Genomic DNA, 21,643 nt, shown 5'->3' with positions numbered 1-21,643 from the left:
AAGAAGAATTTAAAAATGTTCAATTGTTAACGTACATGTATGACGGGAGTCGGTCCATCATGTACGATGATGGACGCAGACAAATAGCAATAGGCCACTTAGTAACTCCGGTGACCTAATTAGAATTAATCATTGTTACAAATACTACTGAGCTCATACACATACGTGTATAATTAACGACAAAACAACTAGAGAGTTTGAGTATTGCTTAATGATGTATAATTTTTTAAGGAGATGTGATGAAAACTATTTGAGTCATCATGTCGCATAAAAAGTGGACGACAATGTGATTATCAGGAGATAAAAAATCACGACAGTGGATTCTACATTTGAACGGAAAATTTAGTGACTGTTTTTATTTTGGTGTTTTCATACCTACACGGTAAGCAATGCAGCATTAACAACGATACGGAGTTAGTTTAACAGTCAAATCACTTATCTGTAGTGAACAGTCGTGTCACTTTTAATAAAAGTATACATTAATTGCTGGAACCGGCCGAGGTTGAATGTGAAATTATCAGCTGAAATTCTTCACCTTCACCTATACGTAGTCTGGTTGACCGTTGGGGCACCACTGTCGATTTTGCAACCAACTTTCTCCATTCCTCGCGGTTCTCAGCTTTCCTCAATACGGTGTTCCTGTCAAAGCCAGTCCACTCTTCCATGTTGTCTTCCCATCCTTTCTTCTGTCGTCTGCCTATTAGTCTCCGTCCTTGTACCACTCCCTGCAAGGTAGTCTTAACCAGTCCAGGTGATCGTGTGACGCGCCTATATCACTTCAGTTTGCGTCTTTTCACTGAAGTCAGAAGGTTTTCATAGGACCCGATAACGTTTCCAATTCTGGTTTTCACTACCTCATTGGTTATGTGATCTCTACACGAGATACCAAGAAGTTTGCGGACACATCTCATCTCCAGTGTCAATATTCTTCTTTCATTGTCTGCAGTTATGGACCACGTTTCACATGCATATATTATTACATTCTACCCAAACGAAAAACAGAGAAGTCTGTCTCTGCACGGAATTGTTTTGCTTTTGGACGCTTATCTTATAAAGGGGTCCGAGTTTGTCCAACTCTCTATTTTGTATTGCTTATAGGAGTAATGAGATTGATTACTGCTCGTTATCTTCACTTTTATAGGAGTTATGAGATTGATCACTGTTTGATCTCTTCACCTTTGTATAAGATTTGTATAATATTGCAACGTTTTACACGACATTTTCGTGTTCGTGATTATTTCATTTCTAACAGCTGGTACCTGGTGTCTGTGACATTCGATGGCTGAATAGGTGCATTCTTTCGTGTAGACATCCTCTTCTCCTTTCACATATCTATCGTCTTCCTTTTTGCACTTGCATAGAATAACGATGTTGATTGTCCGATTCATCTAACCTGGTAGGGCAAAGTAACCTTACGAGTATTTTACTCACTTTTTCGGTTATGACAGGCCTTAGAAAACCACAAGATTTCTCCATGTTGGATGAAAAGGTAAAGATACGAACAGTAATTAATCTCATAACTCCTTTAAAGAATACGAAAATTAAGATGGGGGCAAACATGGACCCCTGGGCATACCAGAGGCAGGATAAGGTGCTTAGAAGGAGTAAGCATCCCCTGTTGACCGGTCACACCCGACGTGAACCCGAACCAGTATTGGTAGAATCATTTAATATGTACTCTAGAACAACTACCAGAACCAGTATTAACAGAATAATTTAATGTGTACTCTAGAACAACTACCAGAACCAGTATTAACAGAATAATTTAATGTGTACTCTAGAACCACTACCAGGACCAGTATTAACAGAATCATTTAATGTATACCCTAGAACCACTACCAGAACCAGTATTAACAGAATCATTTAATGTGTACCCTAGAACCACTACCAGAACCAGTATTAACAGAATCATTTAATGTGAATTCGTAGGTAAAAGGGTATATACTTTAGTTTTCCCTTTACGATTATTTGAAGATATCATCAATTCATTTGATGCGCGCAACATTGAATTAAAGATCTCTTCAAATAATTAATGATATCTTCAATTCTGAATTATTGCGCGCATTACTTGAATTGATGAGAGCATTAATTCTTCAGCTGATTTGATGCGCGCTTTAATTGAATTAATGATCTCTTCAAATGAATTAATGATATCAACAACTTTGTAAAAAGGGATTGTATTATGTACGGTACATACTCAGTACACAAAGACCTGCAGGATAACCGCATTACGACATGCAGGTATTTTATACAGGACAGGCACGTACATGTATGTAGCATAATTTTTCAACAGGGGGAGTGGAAGCCGGAAAAAATCCCTACACCATTGTCTAAATTTCTTGACGAGCATATAAAAATAAATAAATGGATACATGAATAGATAAACCAAAAACATAAAAAAGTTCTTCTTTAGGACAATCAGCACTTAAATTCTCCAAACTCGGGGTGGGGATGCGGGAGTAACGTGCAACCTTTGAAAAATTCCGAAAATAAATTTTAAATTCAGGTTTGTGACATGTATTAGCACCGACTCATAAATAATCTCAAACTTCGACTTCTTAAAAAGGGGGAGGGGTTGTGCACCTTTCAATACATGTACACAAGTTCAATTCATAACTTCGACTTTACATTTTTATATTTCAATACTATCATAAAATATGGGAAGGGTCACCAAATATATCTTTTAACATTAAAAGGTGTTGAGAAAAGTTGGGGGATGGCAACACCCCCTCCCCCTATTCTACGTGCCTGCAGGAAACACGTTTTATGTTCTATGGTTGAACACCCCAGGTACCGTGAAACCTCACAGGCATTACTTTCTAATGTGATTTCTCACTAGACGTTGCCCAGTGTCTGATCGGAAACTTCTTCAGTCCGATGAGAAAACGGCTTGAATGTGAGACACATCAGCGAAAAAAGTGTCGGTGCCGATGGTGTAGTTTTCTATGCGTGATCGAGGCGAGACAGTGTACGCATTATTTTTATAATATAAATAGAAAAAATTCAGTAACAATTAATTTAGATCATATAACGCTGTAAATATATGGTACACTGTTTTATCAATATATTCACCGTCGCAAACCACGCCTAATGTACATACGTACGGTACTCCCGGACTTAGTAAGCGTGACTAGCGCGGATGCAATGTACATGTATTTGGCTTATTGTATTATAAACGAACTAAGCTATTGACGCATTTATGATCTACTGAACAATATTATATTAGAATTTGGAGAGTAAAGGTATTAATTTCTATAGGCATATGGTTGTATGTATTGTAGGTTTATAAATCTTGCATGTATATTTGAACTTGTACTGCTAGTTTTCATGATATCATTACGTACATGACGTAAATATTGTGATAGTTTATTGAACAATTTTTCTATTCCACGGGAAGAAAAGGATGAAAAACTCATTTTAGCGATTTATGGGTTATTGTGTTCCCATGGCAACCATAACATCAGATCATACTACATAATTCAAAACTTAGTGTAGCAGTTTACTGGTTAATTTGTATTTTCATGTGAAGGAAGGAATGAAAAATCAACAACAAAAATGTACCGGAAAAAAACCAACAACATATTTTTGTCATTCATGGACTCATTTAGTTGCCATGGTAACTGTAAAAATTCGTTACACTGCATAATTAGAAACTTATTTTTTCATTTTGAAATTTTTATGAGTTATATTCTAAAAGAAAGTTTTAATTTTCATTAAAAATTTTCTTCAAGTTTTAAGGAACATTTTACAATAATTACAGGCAGTCTACTGTAACTTATGCGCATCTTGTACTTCAATGTTTATGTACATGTATAATTATATTTACAATAAATGACACTTAATTTCATGAATGCATGTAATACATGTATATGAATACAACTATTCCTAAAATTTATTTAAATGATGGCTGATAAAGATTCAATTTGTGTGTTTTAGGTGACGAAACTGGTGAAAAAACACATTTTTGGGGATCTGTGGGGTATTTTTGTTGTCATGGCAACAGTTACACCACATTTTAGTGCATAATTAAAATCTTCAAGTTAACTACCAGAAATTTTCGAGTTTTCCTTCAAAGCAGATACAAATATTTCAAATTGAAATTAAAGCATTTTCTAGTCACATTTTCGTAATATAACCTATGCATATTCTGAAAGGAAAAATCTTGAAGATTTTAATTATGCACTAAAATGTGGTGTTAAATTAAGATAAATATCTAGTTTGTTTGAATGCCGATTAGGTAGTGTCACCCCCTTTGGATGTTGTTTTTATATATCCCATCATACAGTTTTCAACTTCAATACTATAATTTATTCAAAAATTTATATTTTCACACTGAGAAAATAACAAAAGTTATATCTTCACAAAATAACAACCACTAAAAGAGGTAAACGGAGAGAGAGAAAAAAAAAACCCAACAAAACAACAAAATAGGTGAATGCAAGGTGAAGATAACGAACAGTGATCAATCTCATAACTCCTACAAGCAATACAAAATAGATAGTTGGGCAATAAACAGAAAATTCAATGTTATATTGTTGGATATAGAATTTATTTCAAGGATGAGACAAAATGAAATGATCCCAAATCATTTGTAATCGACAAAACATGGGAAGCGTTCATATCAACTTAAAGCTGATTGTCATTAACATTTACTGCGGTACTTAAAGCTGATTGTCATTAACAGTTACTGCGGTACTTGTTTTTCTTCTCCATCCCAGTACTGCGACCACAATAGCGACCATGGCAACTGTGCCAGACACACCGGCGATGACGTTGGCAATCAAAGTGGAAGTATAGGCTGCAATACAATGCATATCGAGGAAATATTAGTACTGCTTCATATCCAAAAGTCCGTGGAATTCTTCCATAACTTTTTTAAACAGATATAATTCCAAAATTATTCCAGTCTAATTAGAATTATCCTTTGATCCGCTCATCTACTATCGCTACACCTATGTGTAGCGATAGAAGATGAGCGGATCAAAGGATCTAATTTTGATTAGATTGAAATTATTCATAATAATATCTAACCTACTTTAAATTTTTGTACGAAATGTTTTAATGAACTCTGGACATTACCGCATTGACAGTTTTCATAGAAACGGATGTTTAATTGAACCTATCTGTAATTGAATTAAACATAATTCATTTAGCCCTATGAAGATATGTACAAATATTTGAATGTGAAAATCGTACCAACCTTGTCATTTATTAGATACATGTACTTACCTTTATCAGAAACAAACAGAAGAGGTCCCATCGACAGTAAGTGCGAAGGTTCAGAGTTGAGGTCACGCTTGCTTCGACTGCTGGGTGTACAATCCGGGGTACACTGAGAGGTTGCTAGACAGACAGAAGCCTGACAATGGATGTAGACAACATTAGACTGACTAGAGGTAAACTCAAATGCACTCAAACTAAACCTCGTCTCATTGACTGGCGACGGAAGAAGGTGAACAAAGTTGACTTTCGGACACCTAAAGAGATGAAAAATGTAATCATCAGGAAAGACTTCTCTTTCTCTCTGGAATATCTGTGGTACAGGTGTTCAATAATTAGAGAAAACGTTCACAAATACTCGTGGGCGTTATCCTAGGAATTTATTTTTCTCTAATAATAAATGTATTTCTAATTCCTTTGATTGTCTGTATTTTTTCTATTTGAGGGGCCAAAGTAGGTCCTATATAGTTCTTTAGCATTGGTTTTTAATATTTCACTAAAAGTAGACCCTATATAGTTCTTTTGCATTGGTTTTTTAATGTTTCACTACACTAGTTGAGATAAGATTAAGGAAACTGACTTACCCATTTTCTATTAATTTTATAAAAACGTTATCATATGGAGTAGAAGTTTTCGTTGCTATGCAGGTGTCAAGGTGAAGTCCCAATTCAGCTGCGCCAATATTTTGCAGCGCAACTTTAAAGAAGATGTCAGAATTAAGTTTGTGTTTCCTCGGATAATTAGATTCCCCTAGTGCATGCCTGAACTGGTTTGTCTCAAACTGTCGCATATCTATATCCAAATGTCCAAATCGCTTTTCATATACGCGCACCTGCTGTCTAAGTGGTTGATATGACGATAGTGTCATTCCCTTCCTAGGATAGATACATTTTACTGGAATAACGTAAGGGTAGGTCCCGAAGTTCAACAAAATATTTTGTGTTATTAATGGATTGGCGTTGATTTCGTTTTCAAAGATAACGTTGTTTTCTGTCAGCCTAACAGTCGTTCCACATTGTCCATGCTTAATAGTAGAGATATAATGAGTACTGTTTTTGGTGATGCTACAGTTGGGGTCTAGCCACGTGACCCGTGACGGAACTGTGAAGAATTGTTCAGGAAGAAATACCTCTATGCTATCAGCATTGCACAGAATATCAGAACGTTCTACTGTCTGTGTGGTGTTGTCTACAATATAATAATAAAGATTTTGTTTTACTCCATGAATAAGATACCTCATACATCTATGTCTATTAATGACATGCGTTAACAAATACAGACTGTTGCATGACTATATCGTAAATAATGAAGCAGAGGAGAATATGCAGGTATAAGATGAAAGAAAGCATGCAAGACGATCACGACAAGATCGAAAAGACGGTTTTGAAAAATATCTCTATGATCTTCTCTGGAAAAGGCCGCGAGACTGTGATGTAGAACTTAATGGCGCTGACATTTCGAAAATACTTGTTGATTATAAAGACCCTCCTGGTGTATAAAACTGAAAAAATCATAATGGTGCATAAACAAAGGAATTAGTTTTTGTACATTTCATACAAATTAATACACAACAATGAATTAAATTCAACGTTTAAGAAAAAAATCACCACTTGCATACACTTATGCTAAGAGTTAGACAACTTACCAGTTTGCTTTTACTGAAGTCAGTTTCTCTCTCCGTGGAATGCCGTTCGACTTATCACTACCTGTTCGTTCTACACTAGGCATGATTCTGTATTATCGTGTAATGATAGGCTCCCCAGTAACACATCTACGGCTTACGCATTTATCTACAGTATCTACAAGGCTTGTGCATCAAGAGACCTTCCCATATAAAATGCGCAGTGAGTGACGATTACATTGCGAATCTTGACCCTTTCCTGTCTTATAAGGACTTTTATTTCCTAAAATTACCACTTGACACATAACAGGGGCACCTGTGTACAATGGCGTTCAGTATAAAAAGCTTGAAACGATAAGGACATAGAAAATTAGTGTTTAGATTTTCATCCCCTGTCGAGAGAAAAATATCAGAATTTAATACACAAAAAAAAAAAAAGAAGAAAAAAAAAAAAGCGAGCAAGGTATACCAAAATCGTAGATGGCTGCCTGACTGACATTTGGTGTCGTCATTTGTTTATACGTCCTTCCGAGAATTTTTCACTCATAAATCTAACTGTGTCTCGGGACAGGTCCTCACCGACTTCCATATATCGTAATGTAGCATCACTCCGAAATTCTTTTACAGTTTTCTAAACAAAATCTGATTTCTGAAATTGGAAATACATGTGTACAAATCATGATATAAACACTACATGCACATATATCAAATGCTTTATAGGACATTAAAAAGATTATTTTTTTTTTTGCTTTGTGTCATGGTGCGGTACTTTTTCTTTTGATATTAGCCATACTGCAGAAATCAAACGTACAATAACCTCCAGGGGGCGGAGCTTAGCTGTACAATAACTTCCACGGAACCGTACTACGACTTCCAAACTATGAACACAGAAAACAGCCATTTTGTAACATTAATCAATGATGAAAACAAAAAAAATACAACATATAAATAAATTAAGCATAATTGATTTGTTCAACTAGACACACAGTGGCGGATCCACTGGTATTAGCCAAAATACTCAGACATTTTGGGTGCCAAATCTGGAGTTTTACTCGCATTATTTCTTATTTCAGTATGTTCTGTGCGGGGTTTGAATGTTTTCAACCTTATCATTTATATATGCCAGTATTGCAAACACGGGGGCTCTCAATCTGCCACTCACAAGTAAATATAATGCATGTAATGATTCTGTACTACAATGGTAACGATTCTCAACTGCAAAAAGAACGTGTTGTATGTAGCTAAAGCCTGCGGAATACTATTAGTTACACAGTTAGTTAGTGACCTGATACAGAAAAATACTTGGTGTGAAAAGAAAACCCGTACACGGATTTGTTTTTCACACCATGTATTTTTTCGTATCAGGTCACTAACTAACTGTGTAACGAATTTATCACGTCGTATATGTGGGGGTCTATATCATACAACTTATCGCTTCGCCAATTTGTCAATACGGATTTTTCTCGCATGATGCTTTTTTTTCACGGCGTCATGTGACCAAGATCTGACCAATTGGATTTCAACAATTTTGTCTGAGGCGTGATAATAAATATTTTGTGACCAATCCCTCATCCGCGCTTTTTTGTTATATTTTATCATGTATATAAGAGAAAACATAATGTCATCCAAGTCATTTTGAAACTCTAAAAGGTCAATGTCACCGATCTCCATGTCGAATGTAGCGACTAACTTGACAACCCCATACGTATGACGTCACATCGCGAGCAACTTTGCATTGATTCATGACACAAGACATTTACATTACTTTCTTTCGTTAATGGAATTTATTGTACAGAGGGGCGTGGCAGTTAAGTCGCGCCCCTCTGTACAGTAAATCGTATACAAACGAAAAAAAGTAATGTACAATGTAAATATAACTTGTATTTTGTTGCTTAGATACAAATTCTCTGCTTTATAAGTATTTAAAACAAACATTGATTAAATTCTTTCCAAAGCACTTGGTCTTTTGTTTATGTCCTAACAGCAACAAGAATTTACCAACACAACCACCCTGTTTAATTGACTGAATTTTGCTGCAAAGTCTTGCATTGAATTTGGTTGGATTGTTTTCCTTCATGCAACTGACAATGAACGTCACTGGGTCAGCATCTCTTCAGGCAGGAACCTCCAAAAACACACCCAATACTCCACATATCTGACTAAACATTACCACTTCTTCGATCAAGGAGTACTTCAGAAGTCTGACAGGATGATATTCCGGGTTGTGTTGTTCCAACTGATGTTGTAATCATAATTGTTTTCATGGTTTTGAATTTGCTTATTCCAAGGTCACACAAACGAATTCTTTTAAAATCCCCCGATACCAGAATGTTTTCAAGTTTAATGTCTTTATGGATGATAACTGGAACATGATTGTGTGTCATGGCCTGTTTCTTGCAATGTAATGTTTAGTTTCACAAGAAAGTTGTTTCCTCATATTCCTCACCAAATATGACATCATCAAGGTATTTTTCCATCATTTAACTCTGAAATCATAAACATGTGTTTTTTCCCCCAAGACATCACGTGTATAATGTTTGGGTGTCTTACTGTACTGTGAACTGCTCATTCCTGCTGAATGAATGGCTTAGCTAGTTTCATTCGTTTTACTTGTTTTTCTTTGACTGCTACTTCTGTACCCAGTCACTCTGCCTTCTTCCTGGTTCCAAATGCTCCTCGACCAAATTCTTCACCGAAAACTCTATCTGTCATTGCTATCTTTGGTAAATAACAACATTCCATATCCATGACCTGGTGTCCCTGCTCACTGGCATCTGACTGTTTGTACTAATGAATCTTAAATGAAGTTACCTGCCTACTTTCAAATATCGGTAGCTATTCTGATTTTTCTGAAACTTGTCCTGAGTGAACTATCATAATTCTGTTGATAAAGGAGCGTAATCCGCATTTTGAATTGAGACTTCCCTCGCGATAGTGTTTGAGGGCACTATTTGCTCTGAAGGAAGAGCTGTTCACAGCATTTGTTGAACAAATGCTTTCAAGGGAGTCTGTGTGTCCATAGTGTTCAGTGGAAATTGGTTCTGTTTATTCTGTAAATTGTTCCAATGGAGTTGTCATAGCAACATTTTAGTGTAAAAGTGCACATAATATTTTGACATGTGTAATTCGGTCCCGCTGCTACATGAATCTGTATGTAGATAATTTGCTTGTCCGGATAAATATGACCCTGAATATCCTGACCTTGTTGTATTTGCTATTGTAGAGACTGCTGATGTTCCATGTTACTCACAATAGTTGTGTACCTACTGAAATTTATGCGGAGAGAAGTTTCTTAACAATGCAGCTATTAACTTGTATACTAATTGAATATTCTCCTGGACTTGTAACTTTTAACATAGATACATTGGGTCCCTCAAAACATAACGCTCCGTTTCTGAACCACTGGTAGTTTAGGTGCTGATTATATGTACCCGTGTTATTATTCCCAATACTAAGTCACCATCAGATGTCCCATTGATTTCATCTGGTCCATTATGGCGTGTAAAACGTTGCAATATTATACAAATCTTGATTTATATATGCGAAAAATCTTGATGTATATTCGATAATCTTGATGTTTATATGCCTCGATAGCTCTTCTTCAGGAAAAAGGTTAGGCCCGCGACTCCTGCTCATGTCTAGAGTACGTTGTCGCATGCGAGTGGTGTAGCGTCAATCTTTCTAGAATGTGTCTACCTTACTTTTGAAATCATTTATGTCCTTCACAGCAACCACCCAGTTGTTGACATCTCGTGGACCAAACGAATGCTTCCTGGTGTTGAGTCTTGTAAACTTCTTTTCCAGCTTAAGCGAGTGACCCCCTAGTTCCCGTTAAGTGTGACAGATGTAGGAACTCGTCCTGGTTGATGTTTTCTTTGCCAGTCAGGATCTTATACACATGCATCATATCTCCACGCTGTCTCCGAAAGTGCAATGGCGGCAGTTTCATACTCTCAAGTCTCTGTTCATAGGGTAGATCCCTCATGTCTGTACAAAGTTTGGTGGCCCTTCTCTGTACTCTTGTCGTCTGCAAACTGGTGTAGTCGTGGTGCATTCCCATACTCGAGTATAAGCGTTTGATGTTTGATGATATTCCTGTCCCTGCCGACAAATGTTCGCTTGATGAGGCCTAGGGTTCTATTGCCTTTGGTCACTGCCTGGTTCACATGTTGATGGAATGAGAATTTGTTATCAATATGCAAGCCTAGATCTTCCTCCATGTCTGCGAAAATCTTGATGTATATTCGATAATCTTGATGGTTATATGCGTTAATCTTGATTTGTATTCGATAATTTTGATGCTTTGATTTACATTGTCGAATATGAATAACAAACTCCGCCATGGCCGGTCCAAAGCCCGGATGAGAAGGGAGGAGGGTTGTGCGCAGGGCCAGCAACCCTGCCATGTAAAAAACCAAACCCGCTACAGAAACCAACACTGAGGAACTTGGAACTGGGGAGAGGATAGACGCTACCCAGGATACTGGATCCATGACGGATGACAGCCAAAGCCGACAGGACACTGACATCCAGACGGCAGACGTTCTCACCCCTAAAGACGTATGTAGAGTTGGATGCTGGAACGTACGCACCCTCTACCAAACAGGAAGGCTAGCACAAGTCATCAAGGAGATTGAGTTGAATAACATCGAGATGCTAGGAGTTTGCGAAACGAGGTGGACTGGAAGTGGAAATGGATCGGACATGTCCACAGGATGGGAGCAACATCAATCCCAAAGATCGCCATGAGATGGACACCAGCAGGAAAGAGAAATAGAGGGAGACCAAAGGAAACATGGCGGCGATCAGTAGAGAAAGAGATGAAGGAGTGTGGATGGACTTGGGGCCGGATTCAGAACATGGCAGCAGACAGACAGAGATGGCGATCCTCAGTGAAGGCCTTATGTGCTTCCTAGCACGAAGAGGATTAAGTAAGTAAGTAAGTATGTGAATAACAAGATTATTAGTCCTCTACCGACGAAGTTGAAAGGGACTTTAGGTTTGTGCTCCGTCCGTCCGTCATATCAGTTTTCCGCAATGCTTTCTCTGTTCTTGCAGATATTTATTTGATATATTGCTTTGCTATAACAAGTAACAGATCAAGTTCGAATTCCGTCTCGGTTCATAGATTTTACACTTAGTTATGGCCCTTGGACTTAGAAAAATAGCATGAATTATCAGTTTTCCGGACTTTTAATGTTGTTGTACTTGCAAATATTCATTTGATATTTGGTACATTGCTTTGCCATAACAAGTTACAGATCAAGTTTGAATTTCGTCTCGGTCCATTTGTTTTTCACTAAGTTGTTATGGCCCTTGGACTTAGAAAAATAGCATGAGTTATCATATATACCGGTCGGTATATATATACATGTATATATATCGGTGTTGCTGGCAGAGTCCGACGGATAGCCTAACCGATACAGTCGGTGTCAGCGCAGCTGCAAGAGTTGCCACGTGTCGCAGTGCTCAACCCACCGCTTAAGGGGCTCCACTCCTGATTTTTTGTTGGGGTTAACTCCCCTAGACTTGGACTCTCTCGAGCCATCTACACGGCAGTGGAGCTATTTGACCCATAGTTGGGGATCTGGTTTGTATGCATCCGGGCGTGTCCATACGCCGGTTGGCCATGCACGCCGCACGATTAGGGGTCAGACCTCCTCCGAGTCCCATGAAATCTAGCCTGGCTACAAAGTGTAGCCACTTGACGTGAGTCGCAACGGGGCACTACATAGGACTTGCTGATAGGGAGGCTGTGTACTGGCAGGGCAAGACTTACTCACTCGACTTGCCCATTTGCGTTGCTGCAAGCAGAAATGCTAGCCAGCGGTGGAGGCTGAAAGCAAGGAATGACAAGCACATAGACACTACGCCAACACACTAGACGCATCACACCAGCCATCAAGACTGGACACCCCAGGATCTCCATATCATCTGCCCAGGCCCGCACCTGGAGAGGTCACTCTAGCTGGAACCTACACGTTCTTCTGACAGAGGAAGAAAGCAGATGAATCCAGGATTCACGGCGTGGGTTTGCAGTAAAAAACTCCCTGCTGTCCAGTATACAGTTCCCAACAGGGGGACAGAGAGACTCCCGACCCTGCAGATGGCTACAGGTTCGGGTGTAGTCAATTTTTTGTGCGCCTACGCCCCAACTTTGAGCTCCATTGTAGAAAAGAAGGACCAGTTCTATGATGCCCTTGACTTTATCGTCCATACCATACCCAACAAAGAAGCACTCTTCATCATGGGAGACTTTATGCGGAATTTGAAGCCTGGTCTTCAGTCATTGGACATCATGGGATTGGAAAGATAAACGACAACTGTTAGAGACTTCTCGGGCTGTGCTCCAATAACAACCTGGCTGTGAAGAACACCTTCTTCCAGCACAAAGATAGACACAAAGTGTCATGGCGCCATCCACGATCCAAGCATTGGCATCAGCTCAACATGATACTGACCAGGAGGGGGACCTGAACAATGTGAACACCAGAAGCATGCACAGTGCTGACTGTAACACGAACCACATACTAATCCACTCCAAGATCCACCTCATCCCACACAAAATGCACCACATCAAGACCAAGAGCCTCCCATGCATCAACTAGCTGAGCCTCGTGCAGTTCCTTTTCCCAGAGACTACATGAAACTTCAAGAACGTCACTGGAAAAAAAAAACTCCAGGTGACACAGCTGCGGATGCAAAGAGGAAGCAAATGCGTACATTCCTATACCAGGCTAGAGGCCCTTGGGAAGAAGGAGCATCGGAACGAGGACTGGTTTGAGAACTGGGAAGAGATGGAACTTGCAATTTAGGTCAAAATGCTGCGCAACTAGGATATGAGAACAACCCGTGCCAGGCCACAAAAAACGCACTCAGGGTTGCCCGCAGCAAATGCCAGCAGACAGCTTGGTGCTGCACTTATGACTACTGGCTCAAGCTAAGCCAGAGGATACAGGCAGACGCAGACCACGGCAACACAGGCGGTATGTATGCTGGCATCAAAGAAGCCATGGGCCCATCCACCACCAAGAGTGTCCCGCATAAGACCAAGACAGGCGAGAATATCACCGACAAGAAGCAGATGGAGCGTTGGGTAGAGCACTACCTTGAGCTCTACAACACGCAAAATGTCGTGACCAACGCAGCGTTCAGCGAGACCAGCCAGCTACCCACTCTGAACAAAGAGCCAACAACAGAGGAATTTGGCATGGCCATGGACTGTCTCGCAGCCGGCAAAGTCCCTAGCGAAGATGACATACCACTAGAGCTGATCATGGTGGGGAATGAAGAATTGATCAAGGACCTACACAAACAGCTCTGCCTGTGCTGGAAAGAAGGCTCTGTACTATGAGACATGCGTGGCAACAAAATAGTGACTCTCTACAAACACAAAGGCGACCAGGGCATCTCCTTGTTGAGCAATTTCGGCAAAGACTTTGCAAGAGTCATTTTGGCCTGACTGCAGATCATAGCGTCAAGAGTTTACCCTGAATCTCAGTGCGGATTAAGGGTATCGACATCAACCATCGACATGATCTTTTCAGTGAGACAGCTGCAGAGTGAGCTACAATGGCTTAACATCAGACCTGTTCCCCATCATCAGCAGAGTCATGCAGGGCTGTGTACTCACCCCAACCCTCTTCGGGATCTTTTTCTCGATGCTCCTGACCCGTGCCATTACAGAAAATAAGGATGGAGTCTACCTGCACATGCGATCCGACGGCAGGCTGTAAAATCTGGCCAGGCTACTAGCCAAGACCAAGATCAGGCATGTCACCATCAGGGTGACCCTCTTTGCCAATGATACTGCCTAAGTAACACACACCAAAGCACTCCAGAGGCCGATTGACCGCTTTGCTCTTGTGTGCGATGAATGTGGCCTCACAATCAGCATAAAAAAGTCTGAAGTGATGGGGAAGAGAACTGACCTCCATCCTCCTTACGAGCATCCATATTGGGAGTCAGGAGCTCAATGCAGTTGACAAGATTTCAGTACTTGGGGTCCAATATCAGCGCAAACCTCTGTCTTGAGTCAGAGATCAACTCCTGGATTGCCAAAGCAGCCGCAGTGATGTCAAAGCTACACAAGAGAGGGTGGGCCAACAACAACCTGATGATGAATACTAAGATGCAGGTGTACAGAGCCTGTGCCTTGTCCACACTCCTCTACTCTAGCGAAACTTAGACATCATCCACCGCCCAGGAAAAGCAACTGAACAGCTTCCATCTGCGCTGTCTAAGACGCATACTCGGGGTCAGATGGCACGACAGAATCCCCAACATTGACGTGTTGGAGCGCGCTGGACTGCCCACCACCTACACCCTCCTGAGTCAGCACCGCCTCTGCTGGCTAGGCCACATTTGCAGAATGGAGGATGGCCAGATGCCTAAGGATCTGCTGAATGGGGAGCTCTCAGGAGGTTCCAAACTCCTAAGGTTGCCCCAGATTGCGCTTCAAAGACACCTGCAAAAGGGACATGAAAAGTGCTGGAATCGACACTCAGTCGTGGGAAAGCCTTGCAGGATACTGCGACTCCTGAAGAGCCACTGTGCAAAGCGGCACCAAACAAGCTGAGCAGAAGCGCATCAACTGCCTGAAGAAGAAAAGAGCCACCCACGAGTCCAGCTCCACAGACCAGGTGGTGACAATCTACACCTGTAACCTTTGCGGCAAAAACTGCCACTCCTGCATTGGCCTTCACAGCCACACGAGGAGATGCAGCGACTGGACATGGCTTAACCTAGTGTAACCATTGTCTCTTGAGATGGAGGGAGTCCAACGATGACAATATATATATATATATATATATATATATATATATATATATACACACACACACACACACACACACACACACACGCACCATATAAGTGCTAGTACTGTAATAGAGACATACACAGGATTCAAGAATTCACTTTATGCTGTTATTTTTATGACAATATTGTTTATTCAAGTTCTTACATCACAGGACAACATTTGAAAGTACATGTTCCTTATATAGAAGTGCTACTTGTTTACAGGAGAAAATATGTAGTCTATTGCATTCCTCTCTTGATGTGTTATGTCTGGGTGCCAGAGATCCACAATAAACACACACCGAGAACCATCCTCCTCTCCACCCTTGTGATGGACTTCATGGGCAAAAGAGTCATTGAACAACAAACATTCTCCCTTCTCCCATTTTCTCTGTTGCCCAGACACTGTCAGAGAACACTTATCAACAGTTACTAGCCCTGAAAGACAGAATGTGACAGTATAGTGTAAAACAATAAATTAAAATCATTCAAAATCAATCATTGGTTATAATCCAAAGTAAAGAACTGACTGACAATTTATTGGAGTCTGTATTTTCAAAGACATACAAAACAGAAATTAGCAACTTCCCCAAGTCTCGTATTATCTCACGGTTCCCCGTTTTTCAGGAAAATTGCACACATATTTAAATTACGCATATCGACTTAAGAATGAAAGATATCAAGTTCACACTTTCCAAATTTTATCACTAAAACATTAAAAATACAATTTTTATATATGTCTATGGTATTTTACAATAGTTAATTGAACTGTAAAAGAGTTGCCCCTATCTATAATATAGAACAAACTAAGGATTTAATTAGTCAAACTGATAAATCACATATAATTTCTATTATACATCTTACACATTTTCAGACTTTCAATAATTGGAAAGTTTTTTTAAGGCAAGTCTGCAAGTGTCACAACAAGAGGTACTGTGAGCAATGCTCACTAAGAATACCCCCTACCCCAATCTCCCATAGGTGTTGTTATAAATTACCTCTTTTCCAAGTGTAAAAAAGAAAGGGCATGACAAAACCTTGGGTAGTCTCTTCTCTACGAGTGCACTTGACCTTTGACCCCAAAATCAATAGGGAAAATTTTTGTCCCATGGGTAGTCCATATGTATATGGTGACTGTCACTGTAGGTGGAAAGGATAATGCTTTAGAGCCCGGAACCATATTGCTACTTCGATATCAGTGAGCTTGACCTTTGGACCCCAAAATCAATAGGGAATGTATAAATGATGTGATTGATCTCTTAAATTCAAATATCTTTAATTATTTACAATGATTTTGTATAAGGAATTAATTCTTTTTAATAAAGAAAGCAACAATTCAATTAAATAGATCATTAATTCAATTGTATATATGTTGAATTGAAGATATCTCAAATTAGATAGTTGCTCTCTCTAAAAGAATAGTTGCACGCATCAATTGAATTAATCATAATGATATCATGAATTCAAATGAAGAGAGCACTAATTCAAGTATTGCACACATTAATTGAATTGATGCACGCATTAATCAAATTATTGCCATCTTCAATTGAATTGTAGTGCTCATCAATTCAATCGTTCATATCATCCATTCATTTGAAGAGAGTAACAATTCAATTGATGTGTGCAGTAATTCAGAATTGAAGATTTCATTAATTACTGTATATGAAGAGATCTTTAATTGAATTGTTGTGCATATCAAATGAATTGATGATATCTTCAAATAATTACCGATATCTTCAGTTCAATTATTTGAGTTTATGTTAATTTGGCACTCTATATTGCCTAATAAAAATTGCGAGTTCTTTAAATAAAAGAATAAAAAATCATACTTTATTACAAGTAATGGAAAATAATGTACATGAATTTTAAACAGGGTCATTCAAAACATCACATCAAATTACATTATGAATATGCAAGGTAGAGTCCAAACACATCTTTTCCAGAAGAAAAATGTTCTAAACACTGAATCTGTTTTTATTTCAGTGGAAAGATAGTAAAGTTTATGCTAATCCATTCTCTCAAATTCAATTCAAAGTAACTCTATGGGCACAGGTATTGCCTATTCAAACTTGCCAATCAGCCTCTTTATCAGAATTTCGATAAGCCTAGTTAATAAAAAATACTGAACCCAGACATTTGTGGGGAGTATACAAAAAATATTGACATGATGAAGACTAGCACTCAAAGTATTACTAAATGCTCTTTCATCACAGAAAAACGAAAACCTTGAAAGCATGTTGACATGTTTTTCAAGCTGTGTTTTCGTTGTTCATGTTGTTAATAGTCTCAGCTATATGTACATGTAACATAGACACTCAACTACTTTTGTTGTACAGTAACAGTCAATTTTTTCTTTCTAACACTTAAAATGACAAAAGTGTAAAATTACTATAGAATATGATATATCGATAAAAAGAAAGAAATATTATAAATAAAAGATGATGTAAAATTGTAAGATTGTAGTGTTTTTAGGGGAGGTTACTCTGTCAAGTTGTAAATTGTCTGTGCTATTTTACACTGACATATTAATGTTCAAATTACCAGTACTACTCTACAGTAATTTTAAGTAGCATCAAATATATATATTACACATATATTTATTGCTTTTAATGACTAATGTCCACAAAAAAACCCCCACCATTTTCCATCTTTTTGAAAAAGTTTGTTATATTCTGGGCCATGCACTCATGATTTTCCCAGAAAATGTAATATTATAAGCGTCATAAATATCTGAGAGGCATAAATTTAAAAAGCTGGGTTATAGCTATCTGAATTTAAAAACCTGAAACAGTAATAATTGTATCACACACCTAAATGGCATCTAATTCGGATATTGGTTGGTCCATAGTGTCTAGATATTGTTGTTCCTGGGTTGACCACAGAAAACAGCACATTTCCAAACACATTCCTATTCATTACATTCTTTAAATTGGATAGCAGGGCAAATGTTCTTTCACATAATGTAACATTATTTTCCACCACTTTCCCTTGGTTAATGAGATGAAATACACGCCAGTGCCCATTTGGGGTGTCATTCTTCAACCAGAGATGCTGATACTCTGGCTCATTTACTGTCAGAAAATCTGAAAAAATTGTTTCCTTTTTCCCTTCTAACATTTTAACATCATCTGCTAACTTTTCACATGAATATGGGTTGTAAAACTCTTCAGAGTTTAGATCTTTTAGATCGAAAACCTGAGGATTTGAACCCCTGTCATCTGACATATTTCCACTTGAGTTATGTTTCGAATTAATTTGCAGAGATTTTTCTATTCTTTGTGTCCAACCTACGAATTCTGTCTGAAGTTTGCACAGTTGTTTATATCGCTCACAAGCTCTCACTATAACTTGTCGATACCGGATACATCTAACACAATTAGGGTTAATGCAAGATGAAAATTCACTACTGCTATATATCAACTTTCTTTTATATGACCAAAATTTATGTGAAAGGTAAAATACACATAAAGAACAGAAAAGTACTATCCCAGCAAAAAGATACTCGTAGTAGTCGTGCGGCATCGCGTCGTGTACTCTCCAGTCTACTTTCACTTTCGATGCGGCATCCGGAAACCTGGGGTCGGTGTAATGACCTGATAAGTGTAATGACCTGATTGACCTGATGGGGTATAATTCAATCTCCGCTGAAGTATATATCAAAAAGATTATATTTTAAGATTTGTTCTGATTAAATATACACCTTTCTTTCATATGATAATGATTTTAAAAAATTATATGCGTCTTAATGCATTATAATTCATAATTTTCAAACCCGAGGGGTGTAATGACCTAATATTTAGTGTAATGTCCTGATGGGACATTTCTACAAAAATGATATATTTCTACGATGTTTTATGCACCCAAATCAGTTATGTATATGAGTTGGTATATATCTTATGATATTCAATTATTTTTTTTATAATACCCGGTTATTTTTTATTATTTTAGATTTCAACTAAACCTAGGGTGTAATGTCCTGATATCGGAATGACCTGATGACACGATAGAGGGTTATAGAGTAATGTCCTGATGTGCTGTTTTTATAGTAGACAAAGCTTCTTTCGGCGTTATTTGTTTTTATATTGAATATTTTCACAAACATTAATTTTTTGAAATGATATTTAAAAAAAAAATCGAAGATTTATAAATTAACGATGGTTATTTGTTATTTTAAATTTGCAGAGGTGTAATGACCTGATATTGGAATGACCTGATGAAAACTGTTACGAGTATTATTGATAAATTCAAATTAAAGGATAGATTTGTTTAATGTTAATAATGATATGTTGATTGCATAATTTAGATAGTGATAGTACTGAGCGAAATGAAACAGTGGACAAAACATTTGTTTCCTGAATTATATATCAAATAAATATGTACATTCATATGTTCATGTAGCTGGGAAAAACATTGACCAAAAACATGTAAGAAGTCAAAAAAACTTTTTAAAAAATAATGTTTCAATTTCTGCTTGTGTGTAGAATGAAATTAAACAAAAACTATTTTATTATGCATGAATTTCCAAATTGGAACCATACAGAATTGGCATCCAATGATTTTGAATACTTATAATTTGGAGAAGTTAATAAAGGAAAATAAAGTATCCAATCCCGATAGTCCAAGTGACGCAAGCTAAATAATTTGGCAATTGTGAGTAACTACCGTTTACCTGGCTTATTTCGACTTCAAGGCTGAAATACTGCGATGTAAAAACAAATTAATTTCAATTTAGCAATTAATTTTCAGAATATCAAAGGCACATCTTTAATCGCTGAGGTTAAAGTATGAATGGTAGTAAAGAATTCGGTAACATCAAAAATAATTTAAACTATCACGTCAAATACAGATAACAAATTGCAGTTAATATTGCAGTTTTATACATATCTTGATTTATATTCGATAATCTTGTTATTTATATTTGAAAAATTGAACAAGATTGTCAAATATAAATCAAAATTTCCGCATATAAATATCAAGATTATCGAATTCAAATATCAAGATTATCGAATTCATATGAAGTAAGATTTGTATAATATTACAACGTTTTACTTGGTAATTTTTCATTAATATTTTCAAAAGAAGAACTTGAATAATAATAAACACTGTTCATACGATAAAAACATGTATAACTCTGGTATAATTCGTAAATTATACATATCTTATATTGTCATGCATCGTACATGTGTATGTCATAACATATATTGTTGTGATTGTGTACTTATCTTGATTTTTTTCTTCTTGAATTTTGTATGCCCAACATAGCCCAGGATTGGATGAATGAATAAATAATTAAGATAAACGTTAGAAATAATAAATGAAAAGTATTACCTAAAATATTGCATGCGACGCACAAACAAATAATTTCAATATACCAATTTTTGGAATAGCAAATATACTCCTTTCAAAATGCCGAAATTAAAATAATCTTTATGAAAACTTTAGAAATAATCAATATATATAAATACTACTTCTTTCATATAACTTTCAAATCAACTTGTTAAAGTAATAAAGCTATACGACACGTCTTATCAGGTCAATCTTCATCAGGACATTACACCGCAGAAAATCTCATCAGGTCATTCTTCATCAGGACATTACACCACCGCGGAAGAAAACTCGTTATAATACTCGTTTAAACAATATTTAATAATTATGTTTTACAACATATTAAATATAACTATTCGTACAAAATAATGACTACAAAAAATAAAGATATACACTTAACATTACAGCTCAGATTGGTAAAATACTTCATCAGGACATTACACTAATTATCAGGATATTACACCCTTCGCTTTTGCTAAATGCGATAAAAAGGGTATTAAAATAAATTCTTGTAATTTCTTCTTTTCTAATATCATAAAGAATGATAAAACAAGATATAAGAAACAAAAATTATTTCAATACAACGTTTATTTCCTTAACAATATTACTTTATACCCCATCAGGTCAATCAGGTCATTACACTTATCAGGACATTACACCCACCCGGAAACCTGCACC

The 21,643-nt window shown here is 37.4% G+C and overlaps 2 protein-coding genes across 3 annotated transcripts; both read right to left on the bottom strand.

Annotated features, from left to right (window-relative positions):
• Positions 1 to 4,527: 4,527 nt before the first annotated feature.
• Positions 4,528 to 7,077, bottom strand: LOC125650626 (zona pellucida sperm-binding protein 2-like). Of its 2 annotated transcripts, none has more exons than XM_048879091.2 (4): positions 6,866 to 7,077; positions 5,805 to 6,721; positions 5,230 to 5,477; positions 4,528 to 4,798 (listed from the first exon to the last, which is right to left on the bottom strand). In XM_048879091.2, the coding sequence occupies exons 2-4, from the start codon at positions 6,458 to 6,460 to the stop codon at positions 4,662 to 4,664; spliced, it is 1,041 nt and encodes a 346-aa protein (XP_048735048.2). In that variant the 5' UTR covers positions 6,461 to 6,721; positions 6,866 to 7,077; the 3' UTR covers positions 4,528 to 4,661. The 2 variants fall into 2 exon arrangements, with proteins under 2 accessions (XP_048735048.2, XP_048735039.2); XM_048879082.2 differs by having other exon boundaries at positions 4,528 to 4,648; positions 4,684 to 4,798; positions 5,805 to 7,066.
• An 8,695-nt stretch (positions 7,078 to 15,772) lies between these two features.
• Positions 15,773 to 19,216, bottom strand: LOC125650650 (aspartate beta-hydroxylase domain-containing protein 2-like). The gene is made up of 2 exons (XM_048879111.2): positions 18,451 to 19,216; positions 15,773 to 16,078 (listed from the first exon to the last, which is right to left on the bottom strand). The coding sequence occupies exons 1-2, from the start codon at positions 19,160 to 19,162 to the stop codon at positions 15,852 to 15,854; spliced, it is 939 nt and encodes a 312-aa protein (XP_048735068.2). The 5' UTR covers positions 19,163 to 19,216; the 3' UTR covers positions 15,773 to 15,851.
• Positions 19,217 to 21,643: the final 2,427 nt, after the last annotated feature.

This window comes from Ostrea edulis, chromosome 1, assembly GCF_947568905.1.
Source record: "Ostrea edulis chromosome 1, xbOstEdul1.1, whole genome shotgun sequence".
NCBI classification, from domain to species: domain Eukaryota; kingdom Metazoa; phylum Mollusca; class Bivalvia; order Ostreida; family Ostreidae; genus Ostrea; species Ostrea edulis.
This window is presented reverse-complemented; position numbering and strand designations above follow the sequence as displayed.